Source organism: Podarcis filfolensis (assembly GCF_964270895.1).
Source record: "Podarcis filfolensis genome assembly, chromosome: 2".
NCBI classification, from domain to species: Eukaryota; Metazoa; Chordata; class Lepidosauria; order Squamata; family Lacertidae; genus Podarcis; species Podarcis filfolensis.
Genome location: NC_139605.1, coordinates 6,876,805 through 6,890,622, shown reverse-complemented (window position 1 = coordinate 6,890,622; position 13,818 = coordinate 6,876,805). Strand labels below are relative to the sequence as shown.

Here is a 13,818-nt window from a genome sequence, read left to right as displayed (position 1 = left end):
CCCAACATCAGGGTCTTTTCCAGGGAGTCTTCTCTTCTCATGAGGTGGCCAAAGTATTGGAGCCTCAGCTTCACGATCTGTCCTTCCAGTGAGCACTCCGGGCTGATTTCCTTCAGAATGGATAGGTTTGATCTTCTTGCAGTCCATGGGACTCTCAAGAGTCTCCTCCAGCACCATAATTCAAAAGCATCAATTCTTCGACGATCAGCCTTCTTTATGGTCCAGCTCTCACTTCCATACATCACTACTGGGAAAACCATAGCTTTTACTATACGGACCTTTGTTGGCAAGGTGATGTCTCTACTTTTTAAGATGCTGTCTAGGTTGGTCATTGCTTTCCTCCCAAGAAGCAGACGTCTCTTAATTTCGTGGCTGCTGTCACCATCTGCAGTGATCATGGAACCCAAGAAAGTAAAATCTCTCACTGCCTCCATTTCTTCTCCTTCTATTTGCCAGGAGGTGATGGGACCAGTGGCCATGATCTTGGTTTTTTTGATGTTGAGCTTCAGATCATATTTTGCGCTCTCCTCTTTTACCCTCAATAAAAGGTTCTTTAATTCCTCCTCACTTTCTGCCATCAAGGTTGTGTCATCTGCATATCTGAGGTTGTTGATATTTCTTCCAGCAATCTTAATTCCGGCTAGGGATTCATCCAGCCCAGCATTTCGCATGATGAATTCTGTATATAAGTTAAATAACCAGGGAGACAATATACAGCCTTGTCGTACTCCTTTCCCAATTTTGAACCAATCAGTTGTTCCATATCCAGTTCTAACTGTAGCTTCTTGTCCCACATAGAGATTTCTCAGGAGACAGATGAGGTGATCAGGCACTCCCATTTCTTTAAGAACTTGCCATAGTTTGCTGTGGTCAACACAGTCAAAGGCTTTTGCATAGTCAATGAAGCAGAAGTAGATGTCTTTCTGGAACTCTCTGGCTTTCTCCATAATCCAGCGCATGTTTGCAATTTGGTCTCTGGTTCCTCTGCCTCTTCTAAATCCAGCTTGCACTTCTGGGAGTTCTCGGTCCACATACTGCTTGAGCCTTCCTTGTAGAATTTTAAGCATAACCTTGCTAGCGTGTGAAATGAGTGCAATTGTGCGGTAGGTGGAGCATTCTTTAGCACTGCCCTTCTTTGGGATTGGGATGTAGACTGATCTTCTCCAATCCTCTGGCCACTGCTGAGTTTTCCAAACTTGCTGGCATATTGAGTGTAGCACCTTAACAGCATCATCTTTTAAAATTTTAAATAGTTCAGCTGGAATACCATCACTTCCACTGGCCTTGTTATTTGCAGTGCTTTCTAAGGCCCATTTGACTTCACTCTCCAGGATGTCTGGCTCAAGGTCAGCAACCCCACTACCTGGGGTGTCCATTTCTTTCTGGTATAATTCCTCTGTGTATTCTTGCCACCTCTTCTAGATGTCTTCTGCTTCTGTTAGGTCCTTACCACTTTTGTCCTTTATTATGGCAATCTTTGAACGAAATGTTCCTTTCATATCTCCAATTTTCTTGAACAGATCTCTGGTTCTTCCCATTCTGTTGTTTTCCTCTATTTCTTTGCATTGCTCGTTTAAGAAGGCCTTCTTGTCTCTCCTTGCTATTTTTTGGAAATCTGCATTCAATTTCCTGTATCTTTCTCTATCTCCCTCGCATTTTGCTTGCCTTCTCTCTCCCGCTATTTGTAAGGCCTCATTGGACAGCCACTTTGCTTTCTTGCATTTCCTTTTCATTGGGATGGTTTTCGTTGCTGCCTCCTGTATAATGTTGCGAGCCTCCATCCATAGTTCTTCAGGCACTCTGTCTAGCAAATCTAAATCCTTAAACCTGTTCCTCACTTCCACTGTGTATTCATAAGGGATTTGATTTAGATTGTATCTTACCGGCCCAGTGGTTTTTCCTACTTTCTTCAGTTTAAGCTTGAATTTTGCTATAAGAAGCTGATGATCCGAGCCACAGTCAGCTCCAGGTCTTGTTTTTGCTGACTGTATTGAGCTTCTCCATCTTTGGCTGCAGTGAATATAATCAATCTGATTTCGATGCTGCCCATCTGGTGATGTCCACGTGTAGAGTCGTCTCTTGTGTTGTTGGAAAAGCGTGTTTGTGATGACCAGCTTGTTCTCTTGACAGAACTCTATTAGCCTTTGCCCTGCTTCATTTTGCTCTCCAAGGCCAAACTTGCCCGTTGTTCCTTTTATCTCTTGATTCCCTACTTTAGCATTCCAATCCCCTATAATGAGAAGAACATCCTTCTTTGGTGTCGCTTCTATAAGGTGTTGTAAGTCTTCATAGAATTGGTCAATTTCAGTTTCTTCAGCACCAGTAGTTGGTGCATAAACTTGGATTACTGTTATGTTAAAAGGTCTGCCTTGGATTCGTATCGAGATCATTCTATCATTTTTGAGATTGCATCCCAGTACAGCTTTCACCACTCTTTTGTTGACTATGAGGGCCACTCCATTTCTTTTGCGGGTTCCTTGCCCACAGTAGTAGATATGATGGTCATCCGAACTGAATTCGCCCATTCCTGTCCATTTTAGTTCACTGATGCCCAGGATGTCAATATTTATTCTTGCCATCTCATTTTTGACCACATCCAACTTACCTAGGTTCATGGTTCTTACATTCCAGGTTCCTATGCAATATTTTTCTTTACAGCATTGGACTTTCCTTTCGCTTCCAGGCATATCCGCAACTGAACGTCCTTTCGGCTTTAGCCCAGCCGCTTCATCAGCTCTGGATCTACTTGTACTTGTCCTCCGCTCTTCCCCAGTAGCATGTTGGACGCCTTCCGACCTGAGGGGCTCATCTTCCAGCGTCATAACTTTTATATGCCTGTTGTCTTTGTCCATGGAGTTTTCTTGGCAGGGATACTGGAGTGGCTTGCCGGTTCCTCCTCCAGGTGGATCACGTTTGGTCAAAACTCTCCACTATGACCTGTTCATCTTGGGTGCCCTGCTCGGCATAGTTCATAGCTTCTCTGAGTTCTTCAAGCCCCTTTGCCACGGCAAGGCAGTGATCCATGAAGGGGTTTGGTAGTAAGTTGCAATTCAGCAACTTCTCTTTCCAGTCTATTTCTGAAATTCTTTTGTAATAAGACAGTGACTTTCAGATCTTGTATAGAATGTCCTGGGAGACTGGAGTGTTCTCCTACTGGTTTCAGAAATACCTGATAGTGCAGGTAATAGTCCAGAAAACTTAACCCATCTTCTCCAATGGATGCCTGTTGCTCATGCCTAGAGATGGGAAGGCCTGGAAAAAAACTAGAAAAATGGGGGGGGCAGCTTTTTTTCTGAAGCCCTTTTTTCCTGGAAAAAATGAAAAAAATTGTTTGATATAGTTTGAATATTCCACATTTTTATTTTCAAATTTTCCTGGAAAAAAATGATTTTTTGGGAAAAGAGGAAAAAACGTGCCCTCCCTCCTTTTTCCATCCCCCCCAGGTCTTCCAGAACCCCCACTTTGCAGCTCCCTGCCGAGAGACACCAGGCAGGTGCTCTCACTGGACTCCTTCCGGCAGCTGCTCAAAACATTTTCGTTAGGGCCAGCGCATCTGAACACATAGAAGCTGCATGCGATTTACTTCCTTTTAACCACTGCTGACTTTAATCATCTTTTGAATACCCTTAAATACCTGTTTTTAACTGTGTTTTATCAATCATTTTAATGTTCTGTTGTATATTTTTGTAAACTGTTTAGAAGCTCTCTTACCACCATGCGGTTTATAATATATAATAACAAATTCAATTTAAAAAACACACACACTTGCTTTCCTTTCAAACTGAGTTTGAGCCTTAGTGCAATTACTATTCAGTAACTGGATGTTGCTTCCTTCTGGGCCTGGCATGCAAAAAAATTGCCTTACGCTTTGCCCCAGCGGTACTCAAGTAGAGAAGGGAAGGCCTGGGGGGAAAAACGGAAAAATGGGGGGGCAGTCCCCCCCCATTACCCCCCAAAGCCGTTTTTTAGAAGTCCATGGGGAAAATGACAAAGAGAAAGAAGAAGAAGAAATGGAAAATGATAGCAGTAGTTGAGAAAGTGAGATAGAATAAAGTGCATGTATATGTTGTGTCTTCTGTTGTTGCTTTTAAAGCACTACTGAAAGGGTAGACCTTCCATGGAGCTTAAATATTGAGATGGACCTTAACTTTATTTGCTGTTGGTGCTAAGGGGCAATTTTGATTATTATTTATGTTGGTGGTTTCTTGCTTTTTTTGATGCTTTTGAGAGAAAGGGGGGTGGTTACCTGTTTTATTGCAAGCCTAATACTATTATATACGCTGCGTTTCACGCAATTTGTAAAACTAATCCACACTGAATCCCCCCCCCCAATTTTTCCAAAATTTCCTTTCCCCCCCTGAAATAGCGGGAGAAACATCCAACCCCCATGGCTTCAAAATTTCTGGAAATTTTACATCTCTACTCGTGCCCCTTTCATTGCTGCCTTCTTAGAAACTGTCCTCTGGTTCCCCCAAATGTCTGTCGTTCACTAAAATGCTTGCACTTCCCTTAAAAAGCCGCAAGCCCTTCCTGGGAATTCCTGGCAGAGAGCTGCTGAACCCCAGACCCCAAAAGGAAAGCCAACCTCATCCAGCATGCAATGCTAAAAACTGAATTCTGTTTTAAATGCAGTTTTTAGGATGCGGGTGGCGCTGTGGTCTAAACCACAGAGCCTAGGCCTTGCTGATCAGAAGGTCAGCGGTTCGAATCCCCGCGACGGGTTGAGCTTCCGTTGCTCAGTCACAGCTCCTGCCAACCTAGCAGTTCAAAAGTACGCCAGAGTGCAAGTAGATAAATAGGTACCACTCCGGCGGGAATGTATACGCCGTTTCCGTGCGCCGCTCTGGTTTGCCAGAAGCCGCTTCGTCATGCTGGACACATGACCCTGAAGCTGCCTGTGGACAAACACCGGCTCCCTCAGCTAGTAAAGCAAGATGAGCACCACAACCCCAGAGTCGTCCGCCACTGGACCTAATGGTCAGGGGTCCCTTTAATACATGGTTCTTCCTCTGTTCCTTTTATCCCCACCAACAACCCTGTGAGGTAGGCTAGTCTGAGAGGCATTGACTGGCCCCATGGGGAATTCGATCCCTGGTCTCCCAAGGCCATAGTCCAGCACTTTAACCACTACACCACACTGCCTCTCACCACTGCCTAAGAAGTCCCAACATTGTCAGAGCAGAGATCAGAGTTCCTAGAAGGGAGATATTTTTTTCCATCCCAGCTACCTTGGTCTTCAAAGGGTTAAAGATGAAGTGCAGGATTCCTAGAGAGGCAGGAAACTGGAGGAGCAGCTTGATCCTCCAGGGCGAGCGCCCCTCCTCCCTCCTGCCTTGTGCATGGTTCTTTTGCAGATGAGAGGCTGCAGAGGTTGGATGCATGGAGGAAGGCAGGCAGGGAGGCTGGGGCTGGGGCTGGATCCTGCTCCAACCCAGAGGCTGAGGCAAGTTGTGGTCCACGCTCCCTCGGCCAGCCTTTGGCTTGAAGCAGAACCTGGAAAGAATAGGAAAAGAGGCTGCAGGGGACAATCCTTCAGCCATATTGGAGGCTGCTGCCCAAATCCCCAAAGTGCCCCATTTGGGAGATCCTGGGAAGAGCTATGAAGACCCTCCTGGATGAGGACGCCCTCAGCTCACATGCTCAGCGCCAGAGATTCAGGCATTCCCGCTACCCGGAGGCCAAGGGACCCCGAGAGGTTTGCAGCCGACTCCACCGCCTTTGCAGGGAGTGGCTGGAGCCAGAGCAGCACACTGAGGCTCAGATCCTGGACCTGGTGGTCCTGGAGCAATTCCTGGCTGTCCTCCCCCTAGAGATGGAGAACTGGGTGAAGGATCAGGGAGCGGAGACCAGTTCCCAGGCGGTGGCCCTGGCCGAAGGTTTCCTCCTGAGCCGGGCAGAGGAGAAGCAGCAGCAGGTGAGACAGTTTCATCCTGGTAACTCCCAGAGATCTATGGTGGCTGCTGAATTCTGAGGGTGGTGTCTCTTAAAAGGCAAAAGTGGCTCTTGGGTGCAGAAGGTTCCGGGTTCGATTACCGACATCTTCCGGCAGGGCTAGGAAATCATCCCTTCCTGAAACTTGGAGAGATGCTTCCAGTCTGTGCAGACAGCACGGCTCTAGATGGTCCAATGGTCTGGTTCTGGACTAGGCAGCTTCCTTGGTTCCTATTTAAACAGCTCTTCATTCCGAAGCAAGAGGGCTAGAAACTTGCTTTGCCTTTCACCTGTGCCCTCGATATTATTCAGCACCCCTTCATATTTTTCTGTTTTTTCCTGTCTATGCATTATTTTCCTACACTGTGCCCACCCCTTCCAGGAATGTTCTCTCTCTCTCTCTCCCTGCTGAGTTGATTCCCCCTCCCCCCATATCTGAGCGAAAGGGATCCATAGGTCATAGAATAAACATCTCCCCCATATTGGTCTCTACAGCCAGAGAAGGCCCTGCAACTCTCCCAATATCTAGACCTCACCCCCAAAGGCACACTCCTCCATGGTCTCCCGAGACAGACGGATGCCAGCATCACCATGGATTCCTGCATTGCAGCGGGTTGGACTAGATGACCCACAGGGCCCTTCCACTCTATGATTCTATGCACAATATTTTCTTCACCCACAGTCATCAGAGGCAGCAATGCTTCTGAATACCAGTTTCAGGAGAGGAGAGGGCTCTTCTGCACGGATCCTGCCCTCTGGTTCCCTCTGGTTGGCCACTGTGAGAACAGGATGCTGCCCTAGAAGGACCACTGACCTAATCAAGCAGCTCTTCTTAATGTTTTTAATAAAATAAAAATAGTATCTGAATACAGTCAACCTTGGCTTCTGAACACCTCCGTTTTGGAATATTTCGGCTCCCGAACGCCAAAAACCCGGAAGTACATGTTCCAGTTTTCAAACGTTTTTCAGAAGCTGAACATCCGACGCGGCTTTTGCTTGAGTGCACGAGGTTCTTGCAGCCAATCAGAAACCGTGTCTCCGTTGTCAAACATTTTGGAAGCCAAACGGGATTACGGAACGTATTACATTTGACAACCGAGGTTTGACTGTATAAAATGTTGCTGCTTACTGTTTTGAACACAATGGTACGTTACCATAAAACACCGTTAAAGGATCCAATGGCCTGTATCAGTTAGAAATGTTATTCTTTTCTATAAACCATTTATAAAATATTTTTTTATTTTGAGGAGGAGGAGTGGAATTGCATTTGCAAATGGATCAATTGATTAATCCTTTCTCTAGAGTGTTAATAACAGGATTGTCACATGACATCTTTGTGGCTTTGCAGGGCAAGGGATCCCCCTCATTTCAACAGTCTTTGCAATCCTACAGCTCAGGCAGATCCACTTCCAGGAGGCCAAGGGACCCCGAGAGGTTTGCAGCCGGCTCCACCATCTCTGCCATCAGTGGCTGAAGCTGGGGAGACACACCAAGGCTCAGATCCTGGATTTAGTGATCCTGGAGCAGTTCCTGGCTGAACTCCCCCCGGAGATGGGGAACTGGGTCAGGGAATGTGGAGCAGAGACCAGTTCTCAGGCGGTGGCCCTGGCCGAAGGTTTCCTCCTGAGGCAGGCAGAGGACGAGAATCTGGTGAGAGAGTTTAGAATTGTAGAGTTGAAAGGGACCGAAGGGTCATCTGGTCCACCCCCTGCAATGCAGGAATCTCAACACGCTGTCCCTCGTCCAATTTGAAACCATACTGGACCCTGCTTAGCTTTGCAAATGTGTCGGCAGTTTGGAAGCCGTATCTGTAAAAAAGGTAAACATGAAAGGAAATTGGGCAACATACAAAGATGTGTTAACAGAAGTAGAATACAAATTAAAGGTGAAAGAATATGAGCTCTGTTAACAGGTTGGTTACAATATTACCAATTAAATGACATATTCAGAGGAGACAAAGAGAAGGGCTTTGGGAAGGATTTCTAAAGGTTTGAAAAGGAGTTATTAGAAAATAATGAGAAATTGTTATCAAGAATGTACAAACTACTGTTGGAATGGGAGACGAAAGATGAAGAGGTTAAAGCTGTAATGATACACTTGGCAAAAGATATATACCAGTTTAATCATGGGAAAAACTGTGGAAAGAGGTTTTAAAATTCCCAGCATGCAGTTCATTAAAAGAAAATTCTATTAAGATGATGTACCGATGGTATTTCAGTCTAGTAAAGCTTGCTAAAATGTATAAAGATACCTGTAATTTATACTGGAAATGAGAAGAATTGCCAAGGAAGCAAAAGAGACTGTTTATTTATGCGACTACAGCAGCCAGAATGCTACTAGCCCAGATGTGGAAAGAAGAAAAGGTCCCAACGAAAGAAGAATGGAAAACTTAAGATGACGGACTCTGCCGAAATGGCTAAACTTTCCGTGAAGATCAGGCACCAAGATGAGAAAAAATTCAATTTAGAATGGGAAAGCTTTATAGACTATTTTAGAGAACACTGTAAAAACATCAAAACATTAGCAGGTTTGATGTAACATTTATGAACTAAGAATAGAATTAGGAGGGGAAAAATAAGTTGAAATTAATAGTAGAAATATAATTATATGCAAGGAGAATAAAGGGGGGGGGAATGGAAACAGGAGGGGGGCGAGGAAAAGCTATTTATTGGATTGAATATCTATATACCAAAAGGGGAACTGTTTTTATTTGGAAATAAAATATTTTTTTATAAAAAAAATAGTTTAGAAAACTTTTTGGGGCTCCCGTGCAGCTGATCCAGCGGGTCTTGCCAAGAGGCTCCTGCCGCTCGGCTCCGAAACGGTTAAGAGCAGCGACAACAGCGCTGAGATTCCTAGAGCGGAGGAAAAAAGGCTGATGGGAGAATAGGTGCTTCCGCTTCCTGTCCCGCTTCCTCGGGGAAGATGCGGAACGTGGGGGCGGCTGTCCTTCCTCGCGGAGGCGCTGCAGGTGGGTCATATTATTTATTATAACGGTGGTGCTGCTGGAGGGAGTAGGGAGGGATTAAACCGTTTCAATGTAAGTTTTTTTCTGTCTCTTTTTTCTAGTCATCAGTTTATCCAGATTTTCACGTTATTACTTTTAAATAGAGCTCTTGAAAATTGATGGTCATTTTGGTGTAGATTTCTCCTAATGCACACGCTTTTGCAAAGGACATTTCCCCTAATATTTACATTTCCCATAATTAATGCATTCTGCCGTCCCAGGCCAGGACCGGGCTCAGGGTGGCTGACATGAAATATAAATTACAATAAAATGTAATAGAAAATTCAAAAAACCAGTTAATTAAAATATGGCTTAAAATACAGTGGATGAAAGATTCGGATTAATGCATCAAACACTGGTAGGGGCTCATTATCAAGCCTACCTAGTGGCAGTGAAGTCAGTAAAGAAATTACTGTATCCTTTTCTGCCTCCGCTGCATCCTCATTATGTCATCCGGCAGAGCTTTTCTGGGTTGTACGGGGGCTTCTACACCTTGGGCCAAAGGGGGTGGTAGAACCAGCAGGAGCTAGCTGTGACTTCTTTGCAAAGCATTTTGAAGATAAAATGGCTTGCAGCCACCAAAACCTTGACTCTCCTGAATCTCAAGGGATGTCCAGAGCACAGTCTAGTCCTGTTGTGTTGAATGAGTTTTTTCAGTTGGTAAGGCTCGAGGATATGGACAAGGTGCTTGGATCAGGCATGGAATCTTTCTGGAGCGACTCTCTGAACTAGGGGTGGGTGGCCCTGCTTTGCGGTGGTTCCAGTCCTACTAGGATGGTCATTCCCAGAGGGTGTTACTTGGGGAATGCATTTCAGCCCCATGGAAGCTTCAATGTCGGGTTCCGCAGGGCCCAATCCTATCCCCCATGCTGTTTCACATATATATAAAACTGCTGGGTGGGGTGATCCGGAGGTTTGGAGTACGTTGTCAGCAGTATGCTGATGACACTCAGCTGTACTTCTCCTTTCTTTCTATCTGCAGGTGGGGCAGTGGAAGTGCTGGACCAGTGTCTTGCCTGGGTAATGGACTGGATGAGAGCCAACAAATTGAAGCTCACTCCAGATAAGGCTCAGTTAGTGGGTGGTTCCCTAGAGCAGATGGCTGGAAGCTTGCCTGCTCTTGATGGGGTTACACGTCCTTGAAGGAGCAGGTTTGTAGCTTGGGGGTCCTCCTGGATCCTTTGCTGTCACTCGAGGCTCAGGTGGCCAAGAGTGCCTTCCATCAGCTTTGACTGGTAGCCCAGCTACACCCCTTTCTGGACAGGGATAGCCTATCTACCATTGTCTATGCTCTGGCAACTGCAAGGTTAAATATACATATGTGTAGGGCTGCATCTGAAGACAGTGTGGAAACTTCAGCTAGTGCAGAATTCAGTGGCCAGGTTGCTCACCGGAGCAAGGCGGTTTGAGCATATTACCCCCATCCTGGTCTGACTGCAATGGCTACCAATTAGTTTCCAGGCCCAATTCAAAGTTCTGGTTTTGACCTATAAAGCCTTTAATGGCTCAGGACCATAATACTTGAAGGACCGCTTCTTTACGTATGAACCTACCCGGATCCTGAGATCCCCTTCTGATCTCAAGTGGTCTGGAGGGTGGCAACATGAGAACAATGCCTTCTCTGCAGTGGCTCCCCGTCTGTGGAATGCTCTCCCCAGGGAAGTTCACCTGGCACCTTCATTATACACCTTTAGGTGCCAGGCAAAAAAGTTCCTTTTTAACCAGAATTTTGGTTGATATGTTTGACATTCTATACCCTTTTTCAAATATGGCTCTTTTCTTGTGAGGGGAGGGTGTTATTGGGTTGTTGTTTTTATTCTGATTATATATGTTGTGATCTTTTCTGAGAACCACGCTGAGACCTCTGGTTATAGGGCGGTGTATAAACTCAATAAATAATAATACTAACAAATAGTTTCATTACTTAAAAGCATTATAAAACATCAAATATTTAAAACTTCGCTATACAAGGTTGCCTTCAGATGTCTTCTAAAACTTGTATAGTTATTTATCTGACCTCTCACAAGAGGGCATTCCACAGGGTGGGCACCACTACCAAGAAGGCCCTCTTCCTCGTTCCCTGTAACTTCCCTTCTCACAGTGAGGGAACTGCCACAAGGCCCTGGGACCTGGATCTCTGTGTCCTGACTGAATGATTGGGGTGAAGACACTCCTTTAGCATTTCATCAGTTTGCTTTTTTATTCTATCAGGAGATGTTGAAGGGATGCTGGCAGAAGGGGAACAATCAGAAATGTCACCAAAAGGATCGAAAGAGCAAAGGACGCTGAGGGTTCAAGATGGAGGCAGCAGGCAAGAGGGGAGACGAAAGCAGAAGTCGACGGGTGACTCTTGTATGTCTCAGGGTGGTGAAAATCAAATTGACAAAAAGGAGAAAAAACATCAATGTACATTGTGCGGACAGAGATTTTGTAATCGCTCAGCTCTTACTTCACATCAACGAACTCATACAGGGGAGAAACCGTATACATGTTCAGAGTGTGGAAAGAGATTCAGTCGGAGTGGTACCCTTATATTGCACCAACGAACTCATACAGGAGACAAACCTTATACATGTTCAGTGTGTGAAAAGAGCTTCACTCAAAGTAGTGGGCTTACTTTGCATCAAAGATCTCATACAGGGGAGAAACCGTATACATGCTCAGAGTGTGGAAAGAGCTTCACTCAAAGTAGTGACCTTACCTTGCATCAAATATCTCATACAGGGGAGAAACCGTATACGTGTTCTGAGTGTGGAAAGAGCTTCAGCCACAGCACTGCACTTACTAGACATCAACAAACTCATCGAGGCAGCAAACCTTATAAATGTTCGGAATGTGGCAACAGCTTCAGTCGCATCGACTCCCTTTCCTTGCATCAAAAAATTCATATAGGGGAGAAACGATATACATGTTTGGAGTGTGGAAAGAGCTTCATTCAGAATGGCACCCTTACCTTGCATCAAAGAGTGCACACAGGAGAGAAACCGTATAAATGTTTGGAGTGTGGGAAGAGCTTCAGTCGTGGTAGCTCCCTTACATTGCATCAACGAACTCATACGGGAGAGAGACCGTATACGTGTTCGGAGTGTGGAAAAAGCTTCATTTGCAGTAGCTCCCTTATGTTGCATCAAAGAACTCATACAGGGGACAGACCATATAAATGTTCCGAGTGTGGAAAGAGCTTCAGGCGCCGGAGTCACCTAACTAGACACCAAAGAAGTCATATAGGGAGGAAATCTTAAAAATGTTTGGCACATGGAAAGAACTTCAGTGACAGGGGCTCCCTTCCTAAACAGTAAATAACACGTACAAGGGAAGTATCTTAGAAAGGGTTGGAGTGTCTTTAATCATATCAAATAACTCCTACAGAGAGTAAACCATGAATCGTTTTCCGGTCGTCGTCCCCCCCCCCCCCATATTTTGTTTTAAATGCAGTTTTCCCCGATATATTTGCACAGAAGATCAGCCAGAAATGTTAAGAATGCCTGTGTTTGGAAAACAATTGCCTTAGATACTCTAGTCCAGGCTTTCCTCCACTTGGGTCTCTAGCTGTTTCTGGACTACAATTCCCATCATCCCTTACTGCTGCTATCTGGGGGTGATGGGAGTTGTTGTCCAGAAAGAACCAGAGACCCAAGTGTGGGAATCCTCCTCTAGTGAAAGGTGAGGATACGGACGTGAACTTTGCTGATTCAATTGTAGATGGCATCTTTCATAGCTCCGATAAGAGAGGAGTTCAGGGGGGAAACGGCCTCTTCCTCTGATGACGTCTCTCCCCCTGCCTTGCTGAACTTGTGTGTTTCTGCTTCTTTGCAGCCATGGGATCTGCTGCTGTTCAGGCTCATGCCACTGTCTGTGTTGCCTTGTCAAAAGCTGCCCACTGGTGTCCCCCAGCCCTACTCCCCCCTATGTGTGTCATTCACTATAAGGCTTGCCCAAGCCATTGTTCGCCACTGGCAGAGAGCCTGCCCAGACCCCAATGTGTCTGTTTCCTGCTCTGCCACTTCTTGTGCCAAAGGTTGCCCATTCTCCACCAGAGAAGAAGGCAAGCAGATCCTTAAGGCCGGGTTCGCTGCTGACGTCCACAGGAACCCCAGGATCTAAGCCAGGAAACCTTGCTTCGTTGTGGGGATCTGTTTCTCTGTGCACATGCGACTCGTTAGGAAATTAATTTTGGAAATGTGTTGTACCAACAGGGCAGTCAAAAAATTGAAGAATATTTGCACCCAACTTACTGCAACCAACTCACTGCCTATTGATACAAGGCAGTCGCTTTCACTGTGTTGTAATCCAGGTTTTATTGCTTATTTTGTTATTTTTAACAATAAAACTTTAGGGTTTTTTTACTCATAATGTCATTGTTTTATTTTTCCTGAACCATGGATTTAAAAAATCCCAAACATATGTGTATAGTAAAGCTGCATGTAAATTTTAGGGAACAAAATAATGAACGCCTACAAAAGATGAAATAGCCAAAACAAGTGTGCAGTTCCTAAGAATCCATTTACAACTCGCTTCAGTGCAGGTTTTCTCAGGAGTCAGTCCCACTGTTCTCAACAGGCGCGTAATCTCCGGGAAGAGCTGTATGTCAGCCTGTCTAATACTTCTCAGGGAATTAAGAGACAATGCTTAAGAGACACAGGCTTTTTTACTAGGTGTAATAGGAGAAAAAATGCCAAGGAAGCAAAAGAGACTGTTTATTTATGCGACTACAGGGGCCAGATGCTACTAGCTCAGATGTGGAAAGAAGAAAAGGTCCCAACAAAAGAAGAATGGATAACTAAGATGATTGACTATGTCGAAACGGCTAAACTTACCGAGCAGATGAGAAAAAATGGGAAAACTTTATAAACTATTTTAGAGAACGCTGTAAAAAGTCA

General features: G+C 45.1%; 3 protein-coding genes across 3 annotated transcripts in view; all 3 read left to right on the top strand.

The window, feature by feature from the left end:
* Window positions 1–4,950: 4,950 nt before the first annotated feature.
* Window positions 4,951–7,405, top strand: LOC310758169 (zinc finger protein with KRAB and SCAN domains 3-like; the record flags this gene model as incomplete). Its single annotated transcript, XM_083604098.1, has 2 exons — window positions 4,951–5,914; window positions 7,280–7,405. The coding sequence occupies exons 1-2, from the start codon at window positions 5,600–5,602 to the stop codon at window positions 7,403–7,405; spliced, it is 441 nt and encodes a 146-aa protein (XP_083460224.1). The 5' UTR covers window positions 4,951–5,599.
* Window positions 7,406–8,855: 1,450 nt separating this feature from the next.
* Window positions 8,856–12,354, top strand: LOC310757100 (uncharacterized protein). Its single transcript, XM_083602258.1, has 3 exons — window positions 8,856–8,902; window positions 9,921–9,958; window positions 11,150–12,354. Exon 3 carries the CDS (start codon window positions 11,164–11,166, stop codon window positions 12,178–12,180), a length of 1,017 nt encoding a protein of 338 aa, XP_083458384.1. The 5' UTR covers window positions 8,856–8,902; window positions 9,921–9,958; window positions 11,150–11,163; the 3' UTR covers window positions 12,181–12,354.
* Window positions 9,959–13,818, top strand: part of LOC310756979 (uncharacterized protein) — a 131,343-nt gene continuing 127,483 nt past the window's right edge. Inside the window, exon 1 of the mRNA XM_083602007.1 lies at window positions 9,959–10,015. The gene's annotated coding sequence lies outside the window, so the exon portion shown is untranslated. The remainder of the gene's footprint in view (window positions 10,016–13,818) is intronic.